This window comes from Pocillopora damicornis, chromosome 5 (genome assembly GCF_964200805.1).
Source record: "Pocillopora damicornis chromosome 5, jaPocDami1.2, whole genome shotgun sequence".
Taxonomy (NCBI): Eukaryota; Metazoa; Cnidaria; class Anthozoa; order Scleractinia; family Pocilloporidae; genus Pocillopora; species Pocillopora damicornis.
The window spans coordinates 24,893,854-24,919,077 of NC_142674.1; the positions used below are offsets into that span (position 1 = coordinate 24,893,854).

The 25,224-nt window shown below is 36.6% G+C and overlaps 6 protein-coding genes across 6 annotated transcripts; 4 read left to right on the forward strand and 2 right to left on the reverse strand.

Moving 5' to 3' along the window:
* Positions 1 to 6,461, forward strand: LOC113664344 (adenosine receptor A3). Its single transcript, XM_089206915.1, has 2 exons — positions 1 to 2,804; positions 4,880 to 6,461. The coding sequence occupies exon 1, from the start codon at positions 1 to 3 to the stop codon at positions 910 to 912; it is 912 nt and encodes a 303-aa protein (XP_089063041.1). The 3' UTR covers positions 913 to 2,804; positions 4,880 to 6,461.
* Positions 5,045 to 6,461, forward strand: LOC113664342 (melanocyte-stimulating hormone receptor). The gene has a single exon (XM_027179938.2). The coding sequence runs from the start codon at positions 5,045 to 5,047 to the stop codon at positions 5,969 to 5,971; it is 927 nt and encodes a 308-aa protein (XP_027035739.2). The 3' UTR covers positions 5,972 to 6,461.
* Positions 6,462 to 7,115: 654 nt separating this feature from the next.
* Positions 7,116 to 11,380, forward strand: LOC113664377 (trace amine-associated receptor 9-like). The gene has a single exon (XM_027179974.2). It carries the CDS (start codon positions 9,356 to 9,358, stop codon positions 10,316 to 10,318), a length of 963 nt encoding a protein of 320 aa, XP_027035775.2. The 5' UTR covers positions 7,116 to 9,355; the 3' UTR covers positions 10,319 to 11,380.
* Positions 11,381 to 16,067: 4,687 nt separating this feature from the next.
* Positions 16,068 to 18,447, forward strand: LOC149046127 (uncharacterized; the record flags this gene model as incomplete). The annotated part of the gene is made up of 1 exon (XM_089206003.1): positions 16,068 to 18,447. A coding segment is annotated over one exon (642 nt), but the record flags the coding sequence as incomplete, so codon positions are not given.
* A 72-nt stretch (positions 18,448 to 18,519) lies between these two features.
* LOC149046128 (5-hydroxytryptamine receptor 1D-like) lies at positions 18,520 to 20,355 on the reverse strand. The gene is made up of 2 exons (XM_089206004.1): positions 19,748 to 20,355; positions 18,520 to 19,577 (listed from the first exon to the last, which is right to left on the reverse strand). The coding sequence occupies exons 1-2, from the start codon at positions 20,212 to 20,214 to the stop codon at positions 19,256 to 19,258; spliced, it is 789 nt and encodes a 262-aa protein (XP_089062130.1). The 5' UTR covers positions 20,215 to 20,355; the 3' UTR covers positions 18,520 to 19,255.
* Positions 20,356 to 21,785: 1,430 nt separating this feature from the next.
* Positions 21,786 to 23,562, reverse strand: LOC149046129 (melanocyte-stimulating hormone receptor-like). The gene is made up of 2 exons (XM_089206649.1): positions 23,460 to 23,562; positions 21,786 to 22,963 (listed from the first exon to the last, which is right to left on the reverse strand). The coding sequence occupies exon 2, from the start codon at positions 22,842 to 22,844 to the stop codon at positions 21,933 to 21,935; it is 912 nt and encodes a 303-aa protein (XP_089062775.1). The 5' UTR covers positions 22,845 to 22,963; positions 23,460 to 23,562; the 3' UTR covers positions 21,786 to 21,932.
* Between the last annotated feature and the right edge of the window lie 1,662 nt (positions 23,563 to 25,224).

Consider the following 25,224-nt stretch of genomic DNA (forward strand, 5'->3'; position numbering starts at 1 on the left):
ATGGCGAATGCAACAGGGGATGTACCATTAAGAACATTTTTTTCCTGCTCCAGTGACCCGAAAGGATTACTAATCTACATTCTGTCATCCGTGAATGTTCTTATAGCGATCACATCTTTTCCTGGAAACCTCTTGATAATCGTCGTTCTTCGAAGGATTACATCGATTCATCCACCATCAAAACTTTTATACAGCTCTTTGGCTTCCACCGATCTTTGCGTCGGCATCATATTACAGCCTTTGTCAATTGTTTATTTGTTGTCTCTAGAGGTCTCCGATCTCTGTCGCCATATTGGATCTACCCTCTCAGCTGTAGCCTTAGCCCTTTGCGGAGTATCTTTGCTCACATCCACTGCAATTAGCTTTGACAGATTCTTCGCCCTGAAACTTGGGATAAGATACAGGCATTATATAACAAAGAAGCTGATCTGGGCCTTCGTATTTATTTCTTGGCTTGTTAGCTGTGGCAATGCAGTCATATATATATACGAAAGTGATGTCTTTGCATATACAACCACTGCAGCTGTGTTTTTGTGCGTATCAACGTCAGTGTTTAGTTACGTAAAAATCTACCGCGCACTTCGCTACCATCAAACGCAAGTACAACAACGGCTACATCTCCAGCAGCCCAATAGAAGAGTTATTCCAATCAATATTGCGCGATACAGAAAGACGGTGTCCAGTGCGCTCTGGGTATCGGCAGTGCTGGTAGCATGTTATCTACCATTCGTCGTAATTATCTTCACAGCTTACTCCTCTGGCATACACTCACCTGTTCTTGCCTTAGCCGCGGATCTAGCAATAACTCTTGTTCAGTTGAATTCTTCTCTGAATCCATTATTGTATTGCTGGAAAATTAAGGAAGTAAGACGAACAGCGATAAACTCACTCAAGCAATTCCTCTGCTGCTAAAGTTTTGTTGATTAATGTAATTTACTCTTGTTTGCCTTTATCCTTTTAAAATCGCTTCCTTTCAAAGAATGCAACGGTAAATTGTGCAAATGTTATAGCGTAAGAGAATGAATTGAAGATATTTCCAAAAAAAAAAGGAAAAGAAATTGGTATGCGCCTGCAAATTTTTACTAGTTGTAAATTGCCCAAATTACCACAATAAGTATGATCGGCAGTTCTGTAGTAAAACCCAAGATGGTAATTTAGCTGATGGTTTGTTCTTCAATTCCCTTGCTTTTCAACTTCTTCGCCTTCTCTTGTTTTCGCGGCATAAGGAGTTAAGTTAAATGAATGCAATCAGTTCTCTTCACGGTGCAACTAAAGTCGAGGATGACAACCAGTAGAGCATTTTTGAGTACTTGTTAAGGCTTGTTAAAGATATTTGAAACCACGATGCTTTCAAGACCGCCATTGTATTCCAGGTCAGAGACATTTTTCTGTCGGATTATATTGTGGAAAAATTACCCAAATCTTGGCCAATACGATGACAACAGAAAAAAACCGATAGATTATAAAACAAAGCTGCATGGCGGCTTATCTAATTTAAACTAAAATGATAACTATTCGAATGATTATGACTAAAAGGACCAAATGTACTCCAATTTAGTATTACTTTATTTGTAAAATTGTTCTGAAAATCTAGTAGAGTAAGTATTTTAACAGCTGCATGTTCACTTGAAGGTCAGTTTCACATAATTAATATGAGAAGTGAGACTTTTTTGCCATTGGGAGATCTCGTTGGTGCGTTAGTATCAGTCTGAAGAAAAACTTATTCAGCGGGAAAGATTTACTGATGCTCCGAAAGAAAGGCGAACTGGAAGGATTTACTCGATGATTTCTTAATTTCTGATCAAGGTTGTACTTAATGGCTTACTTTTATTAACTTGAAATACCATTAAAGGAAACTAAATAATAGTTTTCAGCAATGGAAAAAATGGAAAGTCGTTATTTTAAGTTTTTTTGATCAAATGTGTCCGATCTAAATGTACACTTCTCGAGTCGCGATTATTCAGCCCCCAGAAGTAACAAGAACATACGTTGAATAACGTCATCTTCGATAGAAAGGCTTAGGTAAATTCGTAAAATGTATGAAGGGTGTAAATTTCTAAAGAAATTGTAGTGCTGTGTCAGGGGGGAATATTACAAGATGATTTGTAATTATCAACTGAGTTGATAATGTAAATTGGCCACCGCAAGAATTTCTAAACCGTTTTTAATTTCTAACCGTCTTCGTCATTCGCTCTGACGAAGGACTAACGCTCAAAAACGTCAGCTTTAGAATCTTTTAACGGAGGCCAATTTACATCATCAACATCCTTGATAAAACCAAAATATTGTGGGTGAATTAGATTCTGTACACGCTCTTAATTTTAGCGATCAAACCAGGGTCAAAGAGGCGACTGCCGCGATTCCCAGTAGGAAGATCTATGTTTGTGTTTCAAGGATCCTGCGTTACAAATGGGTGGAGGAGAAGGTCTCACACAAATAAAGACTAAAGTTCTATCCAAAGATAGATTTTATATCGATTGATAATCATGATTTTTATAATTTTCCAGTGAAAAAAAAGAGAAGTGATGTAGGTCATTTTATATTGAGAATTAAGCATTCCTCCCAAGCATAAGACGTATTTCGTGCCGTGAGAGCTTCTATAGGGGAAATAAGAAAGAAATTTACATTACAGGCAATTAATGTGCGACAAAAACAAGCATTGTCCATGTTTATTGAGGAAGTCCATTATTTAAATGGCCTTATGGTTATTTTGACTGTGAATTCACCTCGGTAAACGTTTGCTCTGACTGACTTCTTCTTTGTGTTTCATACTCTGGTGAGGTGGATTTTCATGGGCAGCAACAGTGAGTAATTTTTCACCAAAATTTTATAACTAGAATCATTATTGGCGTGACTGGATCTGTAATTACAGGTGAACAAATATCTTACAAAAACAAAGACTCTAATCATAAAAGCTAGATCTCTGCTTGAAAGGAAAACGATTGTAAACTGAGCAAATGTTATATTTCATTATGCAGACGTGATCTTCATCGAATCACCCTGATTATTGTGCTAATTGCAATAAGCGACTTTCACAACAAGAAATAATGCAAAGTACCTTTATTTCGACTGAATCTCTTATGATTAAAAAGACGTTTTGCGGCTGCAAAGCTTTCTCAATCTATTAATTGTCCATTATCATTTATACCTTAATTTATTATTTTTTTATTTTCGTTTAAATTACAAAATTTTATATATCAAGGAATGGTAAAAACAAAAATTTTATCATTTCACGACATTTGCGGATGTTTTCAGTGTACACTATATTGTGTTGAAAAAATTTAAATTCATATCTTATTTAGTCACCAGATAGACATCTCAGGGCTTTTGATTTGCAATTGGTTACCAACACTCTCGAAAGACACACCAGTAAATGGCTCCCTAAAGCGGTGAATTGTTAAAAAAAAGTTATCAAGAGACAATTAAGAGCCAATAAGTCACGAATATACAAAGAAACGAAACATGACAGCATGAATTAGTCGTCTTGTCAGTCGTTTCCTGCCAATATACTCAATTCTCCAACAAAATCGAAATTAAAGTGAGTTATTATTGACATGAAGTAACTGCTGACGTGCAGTTTGGTTTGTCTCTTGCATTATTATTTTGAATTGTTAAAATCAAGCATTTCACAACTGGCATGGTGCTTGTAGAATTGTGAACAGAATTGGCAAATTTGAATAGAAACATAGATATTATCTTATGAATGACGCCCATTTGCAATTCAAGAAATTTATTAGGACAACAATAAACTAATAGTTATGTGAGTTCACTTAGAGCGGACAACGGAGTTTTTCCTTTAATATGTTTCCGTTGTCTTACAAAACAATCAAAATTTTCAGTGTGTCTGTCGATAGATGGAGACTGAAAACCATGTCCTATGATGCAGTTTAGGGCCTAACATTGCGTGACAGAAGGATCGATTCGGAAATGACAGCAATTTAGGCCTGGTCAGCAGCTGTTTCCATAATGTGATTATGCAGCTAGCTATTGAAAGCTTCTTTGTCCACGCTAATATAAGATCCACCGATTTCACGATTTTTCGATCGAGATCATACTCAGGACTCACAACAGCGAAGAGGAATCAAGTAAGTTAAAAATATTATCACGAATTATATCATATTATCACAACAAAACTTTCATCAACTCATGGAGCGTGGATTTTGCCACAGCAAATTCATAAATGAAATTAATAACACTGTAGTTACTCAAATTAAAATCAGAAAAATAGAAGATCCAGCAATTTCAATATTTTGTTGTTCGTTCTCCGAGCTGTTTTCCAGATCTAGCATTTTTTAACTTCTCGAGGGGCGCAAAAGCTGTAAATTATTCAATAGTTTAGGTGTATGGTTTTATTTGGAAATGAGAACTGAAACACTTCATCGCTACAATCTTTTTGTTCGAAATTACATGATCTATTTATTTATCATTTGTTTAAAAAGTTTTTCTAACCTATAATTCATCGCAATAAAATATGAAAAAAAATTCAAATCAAATTTACAACATGTGTGCTGACCGGTGTACATAGTATAGCATGGGTTTTCCAAGAGAAATTTTGTCCTGACATACAAAAAAGGAAAATAGATAAGGAATTATTTAGGTTGGGACAGATTCGTGAACAATTTTAATGAAATGGAACGGAAGCTAAGTAAGGCAATTTAGTTTACGAATCTGTACGCGCAATCTTATCTCGAAATTCAATAGCGTATTTGTAAGGCGAAATTCACATCGTAATACGAGCATTTGCAACTGAGAATGACATGCACAGTCTCGAAACATGCTTTGTAGACTTAAAAATATTACTTGTTTTGTGCATGCTATTGTCATCATTATTCTTTTTGTCAGCTCTACTCATGATGGTTTTAAATTATGTTGTTTTTAGGTTAAGGGATACTTCCAGCGACCCTCTACTGACGGTCATTGAGGAGAGAGAACGTCTGCAAATAAACCAATAGGGCTTCTATGAGAAAAAGACAAGACACGCATCAGAGCTCAGAGGATTTTAGTTTAAAAAAGCGTCACCAAATTTGAATTTAAAACGAGTACAATGAAGGCGAATTTTTCAGTGGCTGGAAACAATTCGACTTTCCATGAAATACTTTGTTCATCCTACTTGACAAGTGAGCATCAATATATACTACTGCCCATAAATTTATTCATATCCATCACTGCTTTTCCTGGAAATGTCCTGATAATCATTGCGCTCCAAAGAGTATCTTCGCTTCATCCATCATCGAAACTTTTATTCATTTGCCTCGCTAGCACGGATGTTTGTGTAGGGGTCATATTGCAGCCTCTATACATAAGCTATTTTATGTCACCAGATAACTCTATTCCGTGTTATTACATTGGAGATGTGTCTTACATGCTAACTTTCATATTTTGCGGTGTATCCTTGCAAACGTCGACTGCAATAAGTGTGGACAGACTTCTTGCCCTCTTACTGGGTTTAAGATATAGGCATACTATAACCTTGAAGCGAGTGTGGATCTTCGTAATTGCAGCCTGGTTTACAAGCATTTCGAATGCAATACTATACTATTACCAGGAGGCTGTTCCCATGTACCTCGCTTGTATAGTAATGTTATCGAGCATAACAACATCAGCATTCTGTTACGTAAAAATCTACCGTGTCCTTCTTCATCACCAAACACAGATACAAGAACATCCTCTTAAAGAAGTACCAAACCGAGGAAGCCGTCTGCTGAACATTGCACGATACAAGAAAACAGTTTCCAGTGCAGTGTGGATCCAAGCCGCCATACTGATTTGCTATCTGCCGTTTGTTATAATGACGACAATATATACTATCAGTGAGGAATATACGCCAATCATCGCCTTTCTTTTGGATTTGACAGTATCTTTCGTGCAGTTAAATTCGTCTTTGAATCCAGTCCTTTATTGTTGGAAAATAAGGGACGTACGACGATCAGCCAAGATTTCAATCAGACGTTTATTTGTCGCATGTTGTTAGCGGAGTCGAACGAAAAACTCTCAACCTGATTCGAACAACATGTGGGAAACAATGAAAAACAAAAAAATATTAAACTTACAACAGCAAGGTTCATAAAAAATTGATATCTTGGCTGGAAGTTGTTGGATGGATCGAAGTTTTGTTCGACCGTAGGGAGCTACAACTCGCTCAACGTTCATGGAAATTTTGAAAGTTTGATTTCATTTCATCAGCGTGATACAACTTTAAACATATTGTGGCGGAAAAGCCCAAGAGAGACAGTAAATGAAAATAAACTCCATTATAATTTATGTTGGTAGATACTTTTACAAATCATAATCAGGCAATTCACGTTTATGGAAAGCAAAAATTAAAAGAACTGCGTTTGATGTAGGATCGAAATAAACTATAGTTTTAAAAAATAATTATTAAGGCATAATAAATAATGAATGACGGAACTTGTAAATAGAACTGAGATAATACATATACTGCATAAACATGTTATATCTTATATGTGAACTTGAAATTTATTTTATTTATTAATTTATTACTTTTATTGCCCTTTACATTATTCTCATTGAGTGCTACGGAAAGAAATGTGTGGTTCATCAAGCGGAGGCTGACAATGAATCTTTTCTCGCTTGGAAAATTTTTTTTACCTCAGTGCAAACGAGTATTAGGTAGCAAACAAATGTTCTCGTCCCAGTATGGGGTGATGTTTTCTTAGGTATGTGGCTCCGCTGGCTTTCCATTGATCGACTTCGTGGATACTCTGAGGAAGGGTAGTCCCACCATAAATGCGGAGCAGAGGGGTGAAGGGCTACAACTCTCCCAAACGTGCATTTGAGGTGAGTGCAGTCTCCCCCCCCCCCCCCTTAACCCATGTTTCACTGCGAAAAATATTCTCTCTTAATTGATCCCCCTGGTGCTGGAAAAACTGACCGCTAAGGGGAGGTGATTGCTTCAGAGAAAAATAAATTTCAAAAACACATTCGAAGGCAGCACATTGATCCACTAATCTTTGTTGATATCTACCACTCGTTTTGTAAAATGTGTTGCGAGTTTAAAACATGAAACAGACTTGAAAAAAAATTTTGCTTTAAGACAGCGATTTACTCTTGCAGCTTTTATTTTCACCACACACTCAGTCGTAACTTCCATTTGACCCTCCTCATTACAGCGAGCTCCCCACTCATAAAGACCTCAAATTAATGGGTTCTAAGTGAACGGTTCTATCTAAAAAGCAGCCCCAAGATATAAAATATTGGCTTTGAAATAAGGTTGAGTCCATTCCTAGCTTTGAAATTGCATGACAGCCACCCAGTAAGATGTCAAGAGAAAAAATTACTCAACAAAGTAATTACATCCGACCAACACCAAATGAACAATTACACAAAAAACTTACAGGACTTTCACTTAACAATAAAATGACAGAATTTAAAAAAGGCTCATTCTGAAGTTAACTCCATTTTTCTTCAAAAACACATTATCGCCAATCGAGCATTACGTAATTTTGTACTATCATAAATAACATATCATCCTTACCGATTCTCTCATGAGAATCTTTCACCGGCGCATCGAAGAACGTCTTAAAAGAGCTTTACTCGTCATCCACTTATGTTAAATGAAAGTAGAGATAGGTGAAAAACTATTATCGTCGGCTCCAATGCTCAACTTTACTGAAAAAGATGTCTTCGGGACAATGCCAGAGCCATTCTGTGTCCATGGGATTAACAGACTAGCCCAAAAAATATTGTTGCCCGTTGAAAATATTCCACTGTCACTAAATGCAGTTTCTGCAAAACACATTATCGCCAATCGAGTATTACGTAATTTTGTGCCATCATAAATAACATATCATCCTCACGAATTCTCTGTCATGTTGGGAAATCTATTTTTCCACCCAAACTGCGTCGCTTACCGCCTCTTATTCTCCCGGAATATAATGTTTCTCCGAATCCTTTGACAGGGAGAAAGATACTAAGAAATGCCGATGTCATAAACTGAGAAGAAACTCAGTCATAAACGAAACGAAGAGCATATTTTTCCAAGTATATAGTTACTGCTCTCTTAACAGATAAGGAGCGCCGGAAGGTGACACTTTCAACTTAGTATTTGTGCATTTTTATTTTTGCAAACTCTCTGCGTTCTCCTTTCCTCTAGAAGAAGCCAATCGACTTTTCTTCTAAAATCACTGAAAAGCTGCTTGAAAATGTAAAAACTGAAGAAATTAAGGTTTTCATTTAGTCTCATAATTAACGAGAGAGCGGATGATCACGCTTGGGAATTGGGATAGTTTTCACCTTCCGCTCAGATAAAACAATTTAATAAATGAAAATAATAACTAATGAACACTTATTCAAAATTGGGGTACTTCCTAGCGAAATTTTCATTGGCAACAACGGAATGACGTCATAATTTCCGGATATAAAGTGAGAGGTAATATTACCTGTCGGAGTAAGAACAAATACTGCTCTTTACCCGACGGATGTCTATTTACCAAATTGACAGGTGAGATTAATGCTTAACAAGAAAAAAGAGAGAGAACTTGTATTATGCACGAGAACATCTTCAACAAGCATATCACAAATCATCTATCTCAAGTTTATGTTCTGAAGATCCGAAAATGTCAGAGAAAATGAATGAGAGCATGCTTTATTCAAAGAAATATTTTTGAGTTTTCCTCGCAACCATTTGATAAAAACCTAGTTAACAATGGAAGAGTTGCCCCAGATGAAAAAAATTGTGATGAACCCAATTACTATGTGAACATTTTTAGAAACTACTTGACATGTTCTATATTATGTCGATAGGCTTCCTCTCCCTCTTCAGCGTGTATACATTGCAGGATAAGAATGGGATATAACACAATCACTGCTCTTTAGCTACTTAGTTCCTTTTTGAATAAATGACAAGAAAAGCGAAATTTATTAACGGAGCTTATGTTTCGTCAAGTTCTTTTCAGGACAGAAATACGTGTATCTAATTTTGAACTGGTTTGAAACAGTAAACAATGAGAAAGCGAGTTTAAACGTTTTTTTTTTTTACGTCGTTTGATACCGAAAGAAATTGGCAGAAGTCCCAGGATTTTGAATCTAATATTCAAACATTTGTTTGGGAGCAGCTGTTAAATGCTCTGAAGGCTTGGTTACATTCTTAAATAAAAGTTACATAATATCCCTGGTTTTTTTCTTATCAGCACATAAGTCTTGATATTTCCATGATAATCTTTCACCGGCGCAACGGAGAACGTCTTAAAAGAGCTTTACAATCGCCAATCGAGCATTACGTAATTTTGTACTACCATAAATAACATATCATCCTTACCAATTCTCTCATGAGAATCTTTCACCGGCGCAACGAAGAACGTCTTAAAAGAGCTTTACTCGTCATCACTTGTGTTAAATGAAAGTAGAGATGGGAGAAAGACCATTATCGTCGGCTCCAATGCTCAACTTTACTGAAGAAGATGTCCTCGGGACAATGCCGGAGCCACTCTGTACCCATGGGATTAACAGACTAGATCAAAAGATATTGTTTTCCATTGTAAATGTTCCACTGTCACTAAGTGCAGTTTTGGGAAATGCTCTGGTTATGATTGCTCTTTATGAAGTGACCACGCTTCGTCCTCCATATAAACTACTGCTGAGCTGTCTGGCGAGCACGGACCTGTGTGTGGGTCTCACGACTCAGCCATTATTCACTGTCCTGCTGTGGACCCAGGAACACTCAACTCCGTGTTTTGTGCTAAAGCTCATCGCTCACATCATGGCAACAATCTTTGGAGGGGTGTCGCTGGCCACACTCAGTGCGATCAGCATAGACCGACTCGTAGCTCTTCTGTTGGGTGTGCGATACAGGCAAGTTGTAACTTTGAGAAAAGTGCAGATCTGTGTTACCTCATTTTGGTTCTTGGGTGTTGCAATTTCTATTTTGTACTTTTACCATTTCCTTCTCCCTCTGGTCATCACTGCTATATTAATGCTGCTTTTCATAGTATCATCAACGTTCTGTTACTCGAAAATTTATTGCACTCTAAGCAAAGTGAAAAGTGATATCTTCCCGGGAGAACCGAGGAGAATTTCAGTCCGTTGCCCACAGTTTACGGGGCGATACAGAAAAACAGTATCAAGCACATTATGTATCCAAGTTTCATTGGTATTGTGTTATCTTCCATACGGAACGCTCGTTATCGTTTTTGCAATCACTGGAATACAGTCGCCATCTTTGAACTTTGCATGGGCCGTCGCAGTAACTTTGGTTTTCTTTAACTCAACTTTAAATCCATTTCTTTATTGTTGGAAAAACAGAGAAGTGAAACAAGTAGTGAAGGAAAAGATAAGCCATATGTGCTTCTTCACACGCTAAGTGTCGGGCAAAACCATCGAAAGCCAATATTTTCAGCCTATATTTCAGGCCCCCATTCAACCAAGCTTAAAGCTGAACTGGGCCATAAACATCGCTAGTAAATAAATGAATAGAGAAAGAAGTATATTCCATGCATGATAAAAGTTTCCAAACGTTCAAGGCTTTTTTTTTCTTTCCTTTACTTTGGCAAAGTGTAGGCCTTCTGTCTGCAAAGAATCTTACTGATGCAACTTTGAATTTCATCCACCGCAACCCCTTCCTCCCGAAAAAAAATTCACTAATTTAAAATTGCAGAAAAGTATATCTCTTAGCGCTGCTCTTGTCTTAGAACGTAAAATGGACACCAAACATGGGTGTCGTCCATTAAGAGCATTTCTATATTAGTATTCATGCAGCAAACAACAACATTAAAGATTCGCTTTGAAATAAACCGCATCCACTTCAATCATAGCTGTGACCTGAATTTTCTGAAAATAGATCATTATGACAATAAAGCTGAACTACTTAGTCAGTTGAAGTATTGAATCTTTTAAGATTCAACGTTTTAAAAAACGTTGAGTGTTATTAACAAATTACAACAAATTGCATGTGGTAATATCGTGATGGCTAAAACATTTGTGGCCATCTGTCGGTGGCAAACTATTTCTTTTAATTGGTGAACATGGCTTTCTATCACTTTATCCGATTTACCTCTAAATCTCTATATTGGCCCCAGAGCTCTGAAAAGAGTGACTTAAAACCGGAACTAACCACATGGAAATGATATGACACTATGTTCAAACGAATAAGTGATAATAATGACCGAAAAAACCATGGATTTGTTTTGCACATTGATGCTCCAGGAAAAAGCTGTAAAATCTGAAAAAAAATGATCAGCTCCCAATTTTTAATTGTTATATGTATTGGGTGAGGAATTTTCACGATATTTCTTAATTGCAAAGATTCCTCGCCATGGCATGATAACTGCGTGAATTGTATATGTTGCATCCTTTCTCGATGTTTTCATTTCTCTTTATTATTTTCATGACATTATGGTTATGATTGTTATTTTTTTTATAGTTGAGGATATATTCTTTTAAAGTTAATCTGAGTCCAGAAGTGTTAAGAAACAAACTACAAAAAGGAGGTCACGATTAAGAGCTTTCTTTCAGTTTTAAGACTGAAACAGCAGTGATTTTACAGTCCTTTAGCTTTAAAAATCAACTTGCAATTAGGTAGGTTTTTCAGCGGTTTGACGAGGACATTCCACATCCATATACGTCTACCCTTTCTGTCCTGTGAACTCCAATCGTATGTTAAGGTTCTGATCTCTTCGTTTGCACAGGTGGCGATCAATTTGAAAGCTTCAGTCACGTGGAGTGTTTGAAAAGTTAACAGTGGACAAAAATAAAACACACACACATTAGAAACTTTGAACAACAATTCTCCAGGAGAGGTAGCAAGGAGAAGAAATATGATATTAGCAAACGAAAAGAAAAGGGAAATGTTTTACTATAAAACGCAGACCACTGCGCTCATTTAAGGAATAGAAGGGGTTCGATACACAAACTATTGGTTTTTTTTTTTTCTTTTTTTTTTTTTTTCAGTTGCGGTGTTTACCTTTGTCATGTGGTTGAGACATTTATTTACTCAGCCAGCCTCTCCAGCTCTTGATTTCGATTCGGGATAAACCTAATAAGTGTTCTGAGACTTAGGTCTTGAACAGTGAAGTTTATAACGTAGATCAATCCATCGGCAAATCCGTCATGGTTGTTTCATTCAAGAGAAAGTTGCGAATACCTTCGTCGCGATTGAAATGTAGGTTGTCTTTCGAAAACAAGGGTACTAAACCCTCCTGGCTGTCATCACTGGTACGAATTTTTTAACTTATTACTGACTACACGAATTTCAGTCAAAGTGCTCAAGATCAGTCGTATTGGTAAAGACAAGCTGCATGGTCATGTTGGTTTTGAATAACAGTTATCAATTTGTAAAATATAACACAAAAGTGTATTTTCATACCTCTGAGATAATAAATATCTGTCGCAGCTTTTTCCAATATACAAAAAAAGATTCATCAATTTATCAGCAAAATCAGAGATAGATTTGAACATTCAATATTGTCAAACATTATTTCCTGTATGTCATGCACGATAAGAGGTTAGTTATTACCTTTCATTATAACAAAACAACATAATTAAACAGAACGAATGCTATGCGTGTTCTCTGCCTCACTGAGATTCATTTGAGACGCTCCAATCCTTCTCACTTTAAAGAAATCTCCCAAGATAATTTAAGAGAGGAAAGGTGGTACGTTGAAATACGAAATTTTTATAGAAAGAATTAAAATGATGAAAATAATTATGTTGATTGATCTGATAATAATAATAAAAAAGGGACTTAACCTAGTGGATGATACTGTTTAACCCTTTTCAACATATTACTTAGTATATTTGACGGTGGGTTTTCGCAAAGTCCGTGAAATGTCTCTTTAGCGTAGGATCATCATAAAATCTGATAGAACGAGAGCTTTCCAGTTATTTCGAACCCAGATTCTTTTCACTTGGTGATACAATTTTCTTTATTTGGATTAACAAGGAAAGTAACTGACAATCCTATGAGAAAAATAGGCGTTATTTTTCAGGATTTTCATCAGGTTCCCCTTGGTGTACTTTCGAAAGTGGTAAAGCGAGTATATGAACCAGAAGTAAATCGATCGGACTGGATTCATATTCCTACCTTGCGACCTGGCTACATCACTTTTCTTCAAGGATAATTTTTTACGCTAAAAATCTTTGCTTTTACTTTCCTTTAAGATCTATATGACAAAATAATTTCACTTACATGTGCTGCGGTCAGACTTTCAGGAACCATTCCAGTTGAACATCATTGCTTGCATCCAATAGAATACATCATGACCAGCTCCCAGTTGGCTTGTTAGCTCAGTTGGAAGAGCGCTGCACCGGTATCGCAGAGGTCATGGGTTCAAATCCCGTACAGGCCTGAATTTTTTTTCAGGCCTTATTTTCACTACTGCCCTAGTAATGTACATTACTGCGAGGATCACTTTCATTCACGTCTTTATCCGCAGTTCAAATATATGACCTTCATATATTCTTAACCGTTTCGAATCATAATAACCAACTATGAAATCGAAGGAAAAAATCTTCGGACCAACACGGAAGCTTTCGATATGATCGGATAATTTTGTTTCAATTTCTATGCAACAGAAAGTGACGGATTAGTGCGCTCACCCTTTAAATGCACCTATGGATGAATATGAAAGAATAAGTTGGCGACAGTGAGTTAATCACATTTAGTGTGTTGTAAGAACGTGAGCCCTTCAGAAAATGAAACTAAACAAAACTTTCCAGAGACCGGGAGAAGGAGGAAAAGGGAAGGGGTTGTCTTAAACGTATACAATCTTTAATCTCTTAATTGTTTTCTATCTTTATGTCGTCAAGAGTTACAGACAGCGACAGGCGGGTGCGTTGGGTGCGTTTAACACTTTCGCTTCAATGTCGGTGAAAATGGTAGAGATCCACCTTTTCGGTGAGGATTGTTCATCACCTCATCCCTTACTCGAGTGATGATATTTTGGTAGGTCTCGTTGCTTAATATAATTTTTCTTATCGACGATTCACAGCAGAACACCTATTGTGCGAGGAAACGACCTAAAATAAAAGCGAAAATTTGCACGTTTCAAATAGTTTTCAAAACCATCTCTAATCAAGGCCAACTTTTAGGAGTAGGTTATAATTAAACGTAAAGTCTTGTTACACAATATTTCGGACGATCAACTTTAAAGCCAAACAGCTGCAAGGAAACTCGTATTCTACTAAGGAATAAAACAATTTAAAATAGAGGAGCCAAACAAACGAAACGACATATTAATTAAAGCAATAGTCAACTGTTGCCTAAAGTTTGTTTATGAGAGCGTTATTCTTCATTTCGGTTTGATAAATGTAGATAATGAAATTTCAGCTGTCTCTCTTATTTAGCACGATGATCGAAAACGCATCTATCGGCGTTCCATGCGTTAATTTGTGTGAGCTTCAAGTCAAAACATGATTTTTTCTTGTCATTCTGAAAAGTTACAACTTTTTGTCAGAGTTGATGGATTTTTTTGTACCAATCGGGATTTTTTTCCTCTTCCCTCTTTTCTTACAAGGAATGACATTGTTTCGATTATCAATTCCCATTTGTCTAAATAACTGATAGGTGTTCATAAAGTTGATTGTTGTCATCGGTTCAACTTGAAACTTTAATTAGTTTGCTGCAAATCATACAAAAATTTTCTATAGATATTTTTTTGTACTTTAGTTATAAATAATTATCTACAACCATAGCGTAGGAAAGATACATATCAGTCCAAAGCAAATTAAAATGAGTTCGAAAGCTCATTTAATACCGGAGGACAGATTTGCCAACCTTGGAAAAATCAAACTTTTTCTTGAATGAATCGCTTCAATAGAATTACTGACTATATTTAAACAGAAAATATACGGTACTTTGAAAGGCAGACTCTATAAACCAGATAATAACTTTTTCGAGTTTTCTTAATTGCTGCACGGTATTGATTCCTAGTCGTGTGCCACTCTCAAGATCCAGAAGTTGAGTATTGATATACATTTCCGATTGCAAAAAAAAAGTTTTACAAAGGAAGAGATGTTTAATTTTCGAGTTTAACTCACCCAGATTATTTAAGATAAAGCTCCACTGCTACACAGAGGTCTGTAGCAGGACTGAAACAAGCGTACCAAGTTGTTGCGGTTGGCACAGGAAACATCCAGCTCTATGGAACTTCAGCAACAACTAGAAACTAATGGTCGTTTATTAATGTTACGGCTAAGCTACTAGGAACTGTAGGTGATTCAGTGGTGAGTGTGATTTTTCCCTAATTTTTTTTTTACCTAAATTTTTTGCTAACAAGCAACGGTTGAATAAGTGAAAATAGGTGTGATCTCTTCACTCATAGCTTCAGTCCCGTTTAATTTACAGTGTGGTCGCTTTCATGTTGGTGCATAAGTGTTGAGTTTGTAACTCATGATTTTCAACTTGACAAAACCGCTCGAGCATTTTGAGAGTGACTTATTATATTTTGGTGAACCATGGCGTCAAATCTTAGATTTAAAATTTAGGACCTCAAATCTAATCATTCTTTGCTTTAATTTTCAATAAAAATGATCTATGTTTTCTATTTCATTAGGCCGTTCACAATTCCAAATGCGTTTAATGTTCACTAGGTATATAAATCGGCCATCGAATGTTTCTCTTTAAATTTGAAATTATACAATTTTCTTTATTAAGCATTTTAGAGAACTATCATGTTTCGCTTCTTTTTCTCTTCTGATTGTTAATTATCAGGACAAGTCAAATACTCGCCCAAACTCCGGCGGCGCCCATCTGGAACATTCAGAACACCGCACTCAACTGATACAAGCTCAGCATTGACAACCTTAACAAACTATAACTTTAGATAGCAGTTTACACTTTGGCTTAAGCCACAATGCTAAACTTAACCTCAGTATCACTGAAGTTAAGGTTATTCAAGGCAGAAGAGAAGGTATTCCTTGCAATTTGGAATATTCTTACTTGTATCACGGCCGTTTGTGGGAATACTTTCATAATTGCATCCATTCGCAGAGTCTCCTCTCTTCATCTGCCATCGAAGGTTTTACTGGTATGCCTTGCCTTGACTGATCTCTGCGTCGGTGTCATTACACAGCCATTGTATGTGGCGCGCATATTGTTTCCGGAATGCCACTCAATTGGTCTTTATCTTCTAATAGGTTACAACACCACCGGCTTCCTTTTTTCAGGAGTGTCAATGCTAACAATCACCGCCATCAGTGTGGACAGACTTCTCGCTGTTACCCTAGGGCTGAGGTACAGACAAGTTGTAACTGTATGGCGAACAAGAACCCTCCTCATTACTTTCTGGACCATAAACATGGCATTCGCAATAATGTTCTTCCACTATTTTGGTGTCATATTATATTTCGTTATTGCTTTTACTTCACTGTGTATTCTAATCTCAACTTTCTGTTACGTGAAAATATGTTATGCTCTTCGTCATCACCAGGTTACAGTACAACCACCCGCTTACCAAGGAGAAGAAAGAAGGCAAAGAGTTAACCAACTGAATTTGATGCGGTCCAGAAAGACAGTGATTAGTGCTATGTGGGTGCAAGCGACTTTCCTAGTGTGTTCCTTGCCGTTAACAATCATAATGATTCTTGTGATCTCAGGTTTTCGAACTGCAACGGTTTTTTTCATTTGGGATTTGGCAACATCTCTTCTCTTTTTTAACTCGAGCCTAAATCCGTTTATCTATTGCTGGAAGATTAAGCAAGTGAGGCAAGCTGTAAGAGGCACAGTGAAACAGTGCTGTTGTTTTCTGCAAGGGTAACCCTCTAGTAAAGGGTGTAAGTTTCGAAAGAAACTGCGTTGCTGTGTCGGTGGGAGAGTATTACAGAGTAATTTAGTATTATCAACTGAGTCGATAACGTAAATTGGCCACCATAAAGAGCTACAAAGCTGACGTTTCGAGCGTTATCCCTTCGTCAGAGCGAAGGACGAAGGGATAATGCTTGAAGCGTCAGCTTTGTAACCCTTTAGCACCCATAATCTTGCTCATAGCTCTTCCTTATCATTGTTCAATATAAATTTGCATATTAGTTAACAGAATGTGCTTTTATTAGGATAACACATACCTTTCATGAAACTTTTATCTGTTTTTTTCGCTGGTTGGGGCTCACTTGTAATTAAAGGCGAAAATTTCTTGAAAATAGCATTCGGAAGTGAAAGAGTTGGATCTGCAGGTGAACCCATTTTATTTACATGCAATAGTAAGCCAATGTTGAGGTTAAAATTCTGAAATTATGATCTTCTCCGCGTTGGTCTCATTAGGCAGCCATTGTGCATAATGTATATTCTGTCTTCAAAAAGGTCTCAAATGGGTCTTTATCCTCAAACAAGTTACTTTACCACCAGCTCACTCTTTCCAGGAGATTCACTGGTTATCATCACCTCCATCACTCTGGACAGATTTCTTGTCGTGACATTAAGGCTGAGCCTACAAACAAGTTGTGACTATGAAGCGAACACAAATATTTCTCGTCACTTTATGGCTTTCACACGTGGCTTCCGCAATGGTCTTTCATTATTTTCGTTTTATGATACATGTCATCTGCGTAACTTTATCGTTGTATATTCTAATCTCAACTTTGTGCCACTTGAAAATGTATGCACTCTATCATCACCAGGTTACAGTACAGCCCCACTTTCACCAAGAAGAACAGAGAGGAGATAACCTACTGTATATAATGTGGTGCAGAAACAAAGTCATTAGTGCTACATCGATACATACATACATAACTTTATTTAGTAAAGCAGGTCAGGAATATATAACTTACAAGCTGATGTGGACCTACTGTAATTATAAATAAATATAAAATCAAATTTCTTAATATAATATAAATAAATATCTATATATTAAATATATATATACATATCATATAAACAATCAATAATAATAATCAGAGCTTTTGTTGTAAATTTAAGAGCTTACTTTCTCAAATTTAATATTCTTAACATCACGTTTTGACAATTTCAGTCGATTTTTAAAAGCTATAGGATTTGAGAAAGATCTAATTTTGTCAGATAAAGAAATCCTTGCAATTGCAGTCCTATGTGAGAAGGTCCTACGACCTAACTCGGTTTTGGGCTTGTTTACATTAATGTTTAAAGATTTCCTAAAGTTATAACTATAAGAACTCTTAACAACTAGGGAATTTATTTCTTCTAAGTCCAAGTTATAAAATGCCTTATGAGTAATATTTAAAAGACGGAATTTCTAAAAACAATCAAGTGGCATCCACTTTACTGTAGTGAGAATATTCTCATCATTCACGTCATTTGGTAGCTTATGTATTAATCTAGCTTTTTGGGTGCAGATGACTGTCCTGGCGTGTTTCCTTCTACTCTTAATAGTAATTATTCTTGCCATCACAGGTTTTCGAACGCAGCATTTTTCTTCATTTCGGAATTGGCAACATCATGTCTAACTCAATTCTAAATCAATTTGTAGAAGATTGCGTAAGATTAAGCATGTTAGACAAGCTGTAATAAACACAACCAAACAATGCGACTGTTGTCTGTAGGAGTAACTATTTAGCTGAGCGTGCGCGCTGCGAGCTCCGCTATAATTGTGCCTTAAGTTGGTTTTCTTTACTCGACATAGACAGATTTAGCCATTGTTGATTAAAAATATTGGCTTTATTCAGGCATATTGGTGAAAGTAAAACAAAAGACTGTTAGTGTTTCTGTCTGGAACCATTCCCCTTTTTTCAAGATTGCTCCTTCGTTACTCGATGTTTTCCCATCATGCCAAACCTACACCTTATGGTTTCCTTCACTTTGAAAGTTAACTTGAAATTTTTTTATTTTTTTTTATTTTTTTATCATATAATTCAAAAGTGAAGCGATGCTGTTCAGAAATGCCCCGCAAATTTTCGATTTTCAGGGCTACAGTCACTCCACCCCCTGCCACTGACACCCCACTGTTTTTTCGTCCTCCGTGGCTAAAGCCTCTTCGAAATTCTATTTCGATTCATGTAGGACTTAAAAGGGGAACAAAATAGTATTTTAAGTACCTTTTAGAGAGAAGAATGTTTTCCTGTTCACGTTCAATTCAGAAGTAATATCTTGCAACATGTACAATTCTGCGCCTCAATTCCAATTTTGAAGGCAAATTTCAAGGTGTGGAACATATTTCAAAGCCGAAACACTTTAGCTGTCATGTTTTCACATAGACTCTTTAACGGCGGCGACAAAACAATTTTTATAGCATAACTCTCCCTCAATTTTAGTCATTTCAGTTCCCTGATTTCCTTCGCAAGTTGGTGCTACCAAGATGAACACCATCAATTCACATTAGCCAATCATAGAAAGTTTTTAATGCAACGATACGACCGACGAGAGATAGCACCATCGTCTTATAATGCTCTTAACTTCTTTTCTCACGGCCCTTTTCTTCCAGCAATAAAGAAATGGATTTAGACTTGAGTTGAGGTACACAAATAATATCCCTATTTCGGAAGCTAGAGAAGATGTAGGCCTACATTTCCCATAATCACTTGGGTACTTAGCAATAGAAGTGTAACTAAATGTGGAAGGTAACAGAACAAAAATGCAATTTGTACGCATTGTGCGCTGGAGACCGTCTTTTTGTATTGAGTTATATTTAGCATGGCTTCCAGCCCAGTTTTCTGCTGTCCTTGTTGAAAATGGCTATGAACTTGCATTTCTTCGCGACGAAGTCTGTTGAAAATTTTTGCGTAACAGCATGTTGAGATAATGAGACATAGTAATATTGCAGTACTAGTGACACATAAGACATTAAACGGAAAAATTATTTTTTTCACCGCTAAACCACCACTTAGTAACCAAGATAAAGCAATGGAGAATTGCACCCGTCTTAAAGTTACAACCTGTCTATATCGTGGCCCCATCATCAACGCAAGAAGTCTGTCCACGTTTATCTCAGTAATTGTCAGCAAGGATGCTCCAACAAATAGCGTTGACGTGAATATGGATGCGTCAAGAAGATGAACACAATGATTTGAGTGCTCTGAAAACCACTTGCATAGCTTGTATGTTACGTGTAACGGCTGAGTAATGAGGCCAATACACAAGTCTGAGCACGCAAGGCCACCGAGGAGAACTTTCGATGGTGGATGACAGCAAGAAACCTTTCTTAGAGCCGCAATGATAAAAGCATTCCCCAAAAATGCAACAATTGAAAAAGGGATATTTGTTACTAAAGATAATATTCCCCGATGATCAAGATCGGCTGTCCAACACAAAGCATCTTCAATTTTCGTGCCGTTACAAACCTTCGTAAAGTTTGGCATGTCTTTTGGATATCAACCAATATCAATTTATCAAGATGAAATACAACACCTTATTAATTCATCCTGTGAACTAGGCTTTTCATAACTGATTTAGATGTTCATCAGGGTTTACTTCCATATATATTTTCTTCCGTTGTCGGCTCAAATAGACTTCAAATCTATTTGAGCCTGGGGGTTAAAAACACAGCTTTAATTCGGCAAAATAAACAAACGAAATGGGAATTGTCGAATGTTCTTAATGCAGAGTAAAGTAAGATTGGCTAGCCCAATAACGTTTTAAAATGACAAAGGGCCTCGGAAGCCTCATAACGGAGCCTTTTCAAAAACTTTCGAAGTCAAAAATCTGTTTCTAAACTCGGTCAGACTTTTCCAAAAGTCTTTTCTACTGACTTATCTTAGTCGTCTTCGAGGGATTTTATGAAAGAGGTAAGCGCATCCAGCAAATAATCGTAGACTGCAAGTTAAAGTAATTTCGCCTGAGTGACCTCATTAATTTTTCATCATGTCAGAAATCAGTAATAGCCAATTTAATTTATTCATCATCAAGAAAAAAAAGGAAAAATGAACGTCTTTGTAGGATGGAAACCTAAATAAATGAAAATTCAAATCAAGCTTTGAAAATCCTTCAGCAAAAGTATCAAAATACGATAACTTTCTACCTCTTGTTTCCTTGAAATCTAATTATTTGAAGAAAAAAACTGCTTAGTTACAAGTTCAATTTCAGCGGAAAAAAGTAGAGCTCTCCAAAGTTCAATTAATGTGTCGACTTAAATAAATAGTTGTCTAAAATGGAAGGAAGACTAATGGTGCACTGAGAAAGAATCGAATTTCAATAAGTAATTATCTTTTCAGAAGAGCTGAGGCTTGAGTGTAAAACAAAGTATACTTAAGGGTAACGGTGAAGTCAGTACTCGATCTAAATGCCTCAGCCAATATGCATATACATATTTCTGCTAAAACAGTCAATTTTTCGATTTCAGATCGATCGCCTTTTCTCAAATAATTCAACTTGTATTTACCTAAATTTCCATTTGTCATCGCTATGATCTTTCACTCCTTGTGCATCTGCGATTTTTTTCAATTATACTTTTTCATCGCCATTTATTAAAGAATAATCTATGGCGGAATAACCAATACAGAGGTATTAACAAAGAGATTTATCTAAAATTGACATTCATGGGACAAAACGGTACCTTCCCCCCACCACATTGTTAGAAGCGGTGAGCAAGCGAATGATAAGGAACAAAACTTTAAAACTCATGCGAAGACTCTCTTGATAACATCAACGAAAGTGTATCAGGACTAACTCAAACGTTAATTTCTGCACATAGGACGCATATGTATTATTTCTTCGTTTCAATCCTGACTACTACAACGTCTATCATAAGTTAAATTGTTGCCACAACATCTTTATTTGCTTACAAGATAAAAACTACACATCAGTGTTACAAAGTAAAACACAAAAAAAGCAACTAATTTGTAAACATTTACAACACTAACTTGTATTTAAGAATTAGACGATTTACATGAGCATTTTTAAACGGTATGTATTAACTTTTGGACAGATACTGGATTTGTTTCTAAAATTATATTTCGTCCCAAAGAATATGTGTTCTCTTGATTTGTCTTCTCGCTTTTTGGGGATTACATTTCTAAGGGGATAGAATTCCAACCTTGCCACTTCATAGAAGTTAAAGACAAGTAGAGTTTATAACAAATCAGCACCATGATTTTATGACGTCCTTCGCAGCTTTTCTCACACCGTAAATTTTCCAGCAAAAAATAAATGGATTTAAACTTGAGTTAAACAGCACCAGGGACACTGCAAGTTCCCAAAAGAAAGGAAACGATGATATTGATGTACCAGTTAGGATAAATATAATTGCAAATAAATATGGGCTGTAACAAGCTAGAAATACCCCCTGTACCCATATTGCACTGGACACCGTCTTTTTGTATTGTGATCTTGCTATCAAGGAGCTGCTCCCTTCGCTGAGGGGAGCAGCTTGAACGTGAATAACTTGAATTTGATTCTGGTGGTGACGAAGTATGTTATATATTCTTGCGTAACAGAAGGTGGAAGTTACCGTACAAAGCAGCAGAACTGTACAGATAATGTGAAGGATGATAAAAGAGTTGACTACCAGCATAATCGAAATTATAACACTCACAAGCCAAAATATAACAACAGTGAATCGTGTGCGTCTTGATGTTACCACTTGCTTGTATCTCAACATCATTTTTAAGGCAAGGAGTCTGTCCACGCTGATCGCTGTGACGGTAAGTAGTGATACCCCTCCAAACAAAGTAATGCTAATGATGGCGATGATTTGTAGATAAAGACACATTTTACCCTGAAGTAATAGAATCATGACATAAGAGGGCTGTGAAACGACGCCAACACATAAATCAGTAAGTGCAAGTGATCCAAGGAAAACTTTTGAAGGTGGATGAAGGGACGTCGTTTTCAGAAGAGCCAAAATTACAAGAGAATTCCCTATCAGTGTAATCATGGCAGAAGGAATATTCAAAGTTGCAAGGAAAATTCTTTGGTAAAATTCAAGATTTCTTATGCAAGAGACGACTTGATCTGTCGAGTTTATATCTTTGGATATGTTTAAACTCGGCATCTTTTGTATTTGATATAATTGGAAGGTTATCCAATAATTCCTCAGTATCAGTCAAGGCTTGTTTTAATAAGCTCTTCAGAGACCCAACTCTCCCAGCCACACAGATATATTTCGTCAATCTGTAGCATAATAAAATGATCAAGAAAGCTCTATTAAAGAGAAAAAGTTAGTTTGCATAACTTGTAATTGAAAAGAAAAAGGAAAAAGGTGAAAAAGTAATATTTCACTTCAGAAGATCCTTGCGAATCATAACATCATTTTACCTATTTCTTACATTTAGGAATAGATTGTTGGGTTTTATCAACTGAGTCGATGACTTAAACTAGCCACCGTTAAGAGTTTCTTAAGAGTTTCCATTTTCGCAAATGGTTGTAGCTCGCCAGAAAGTATCCATGACTCAGTTGTTGAGCGTCAAAGCTTACAGTTCGAAGGTCTGAGTTGCAATTCTACTTTGGGACTCTAAATCTTTTCTTTGTCCCGCACTCGAGACAAGACAAAATGCAAGAACACCTTTCTTTACAACATCCCTTGTTCGAGTATTGAACTTTAGCAACTCCTCCTGCATAGTCAAGGTTTTTCCTACGGTCTAAATTATTCACTGTATAGGGAACCCACCTCTTTTGCAAACTAAGGGATAAGTGGAACGTTTAAGGTAGTTTTCAGAACCTCTTTTGCATGAAGGCTAACCTTGGCCAAGCATGAAGTGATCCTCCTAGAGCCTGCTGACCTTATGATGCAGAAAACTTCAAAACTATGAAGTGTGTTTGTCATTTGATCCTCACAGCTGCAAAGAAACTCACACTCTACTAAGGAAATTAAACATTTCAGATAAAATAATCAAACATGGGGAACGACATTTTAATTAAAACAATAATTAACTAGCAACGATATTAATCTATGAAAGACGTAGTCTATCTCGCTGTTTAATAGATCTGTATTTAGAAATTGAAGATCTACATGTTTCCTCTACTCAGCATGACGGTGACCAAACTTATCAATAGACCATGCGTTAAAAATTGCGAGCTTTAAGTCTAAATGCGGTTTCTTGTTATCATTTTTTTTTAATAACTTAGCTTCCTTCCGCTTCCTCTTTTTTCAAACGAAGTGATATTTATTTTGACCATTTTTTGACATATGTTTGCCAAACTGATCTGTATTCGTATAGTTAATTGTTATCTTTGATAGTAATCAGGTCTAACTTTGACTGAATTTTGATAAGTTTGCTGCAAATCTTGAACGAATTTAATATCTCGGATTTGTTTTGTATTTTAACAATAAATATTTATCAAGAGATGGAGTATAAAATTGTCTTTAAGGGTTTGAAAGAACGGTGAATACTTAAAGGAAGAAGGGCATTTCAAGAGGGAAAAAAAAATTGGGTCACGTTCATGCTCTTTTTAATTACTTTACTTTTACTATCCATTGGCAATGGCTACATGTTACTTTCGTGATCATTAAGTAAACAACGCTGACTAGGTTTTGATTTAATATTGCCCCAGGCATAATTACAAGCCTCGTTTTCAACATATGGCTCGGTAGCTCAAGCGGTGGAATCTGGGAAGCAAGGACTGGAATCCCCTCAACGCATGAATTTAGGGTCAAAGCGAGAAGTCTGTCCACATTGATGGCGGTGATTGTTAGCAGCGACACCCCTGAAAAGAGTGCGCTGGTGGTAAAGTAACTTATTTGAAAATAAAGAACAATTTGGGACCTTTCTGGAGAAAAAATATTTATTACATACAAAGGTCGGTCAAGGCAAGACAATCCAGTAAAGTCCTCGATGGCAGATGAGGAGAGGAAACTTTACGAATACATGCGATAATCAAAAGATTCCCAGAAATTGCCAGCTGACAAGTGAGGATAGTTCAAGTCGCGAGGAAACTGTCTTCTCTGCTTGAGGCTGTCACATCAAGACAACTCATTTCCCATTACGTTCCTTCTTCTTAAGATTTTCTATTGTCAAAATTTTCATATTGAAGGTAATTAAAGGAAAGCCTCCTTACGAAGACTATGAAGGCCTCCTTTTCAACACACAAAGAGTGCGCTGATTAACCAGAAATTTCGTTTTTTTCTGAACCGATAATTGGAATTTCGCCCTTGTAAGAGAAGGAGTGAACGGTATTTCTTGCATGAAATGTGTTCCAGAGACCACCAGGTTTGAAGTGTTTGTTTCAGTAGTCGAATTAGACAACGACTTTCTGCATGTATTGTGAAGCATCTCAGCTGAGATTCGTGGAGTAAAGAGTTCAAAATAGTCCACTGTCGGCTGAAACATATTTTGCCACAGCATGAAGTCCGTACGAAAAATGCCGACGACTAATATTATTCACTAAATGTATGGTATCGAGGGAAACAGTCAGTTTTGTTTTCCCAAGACTCG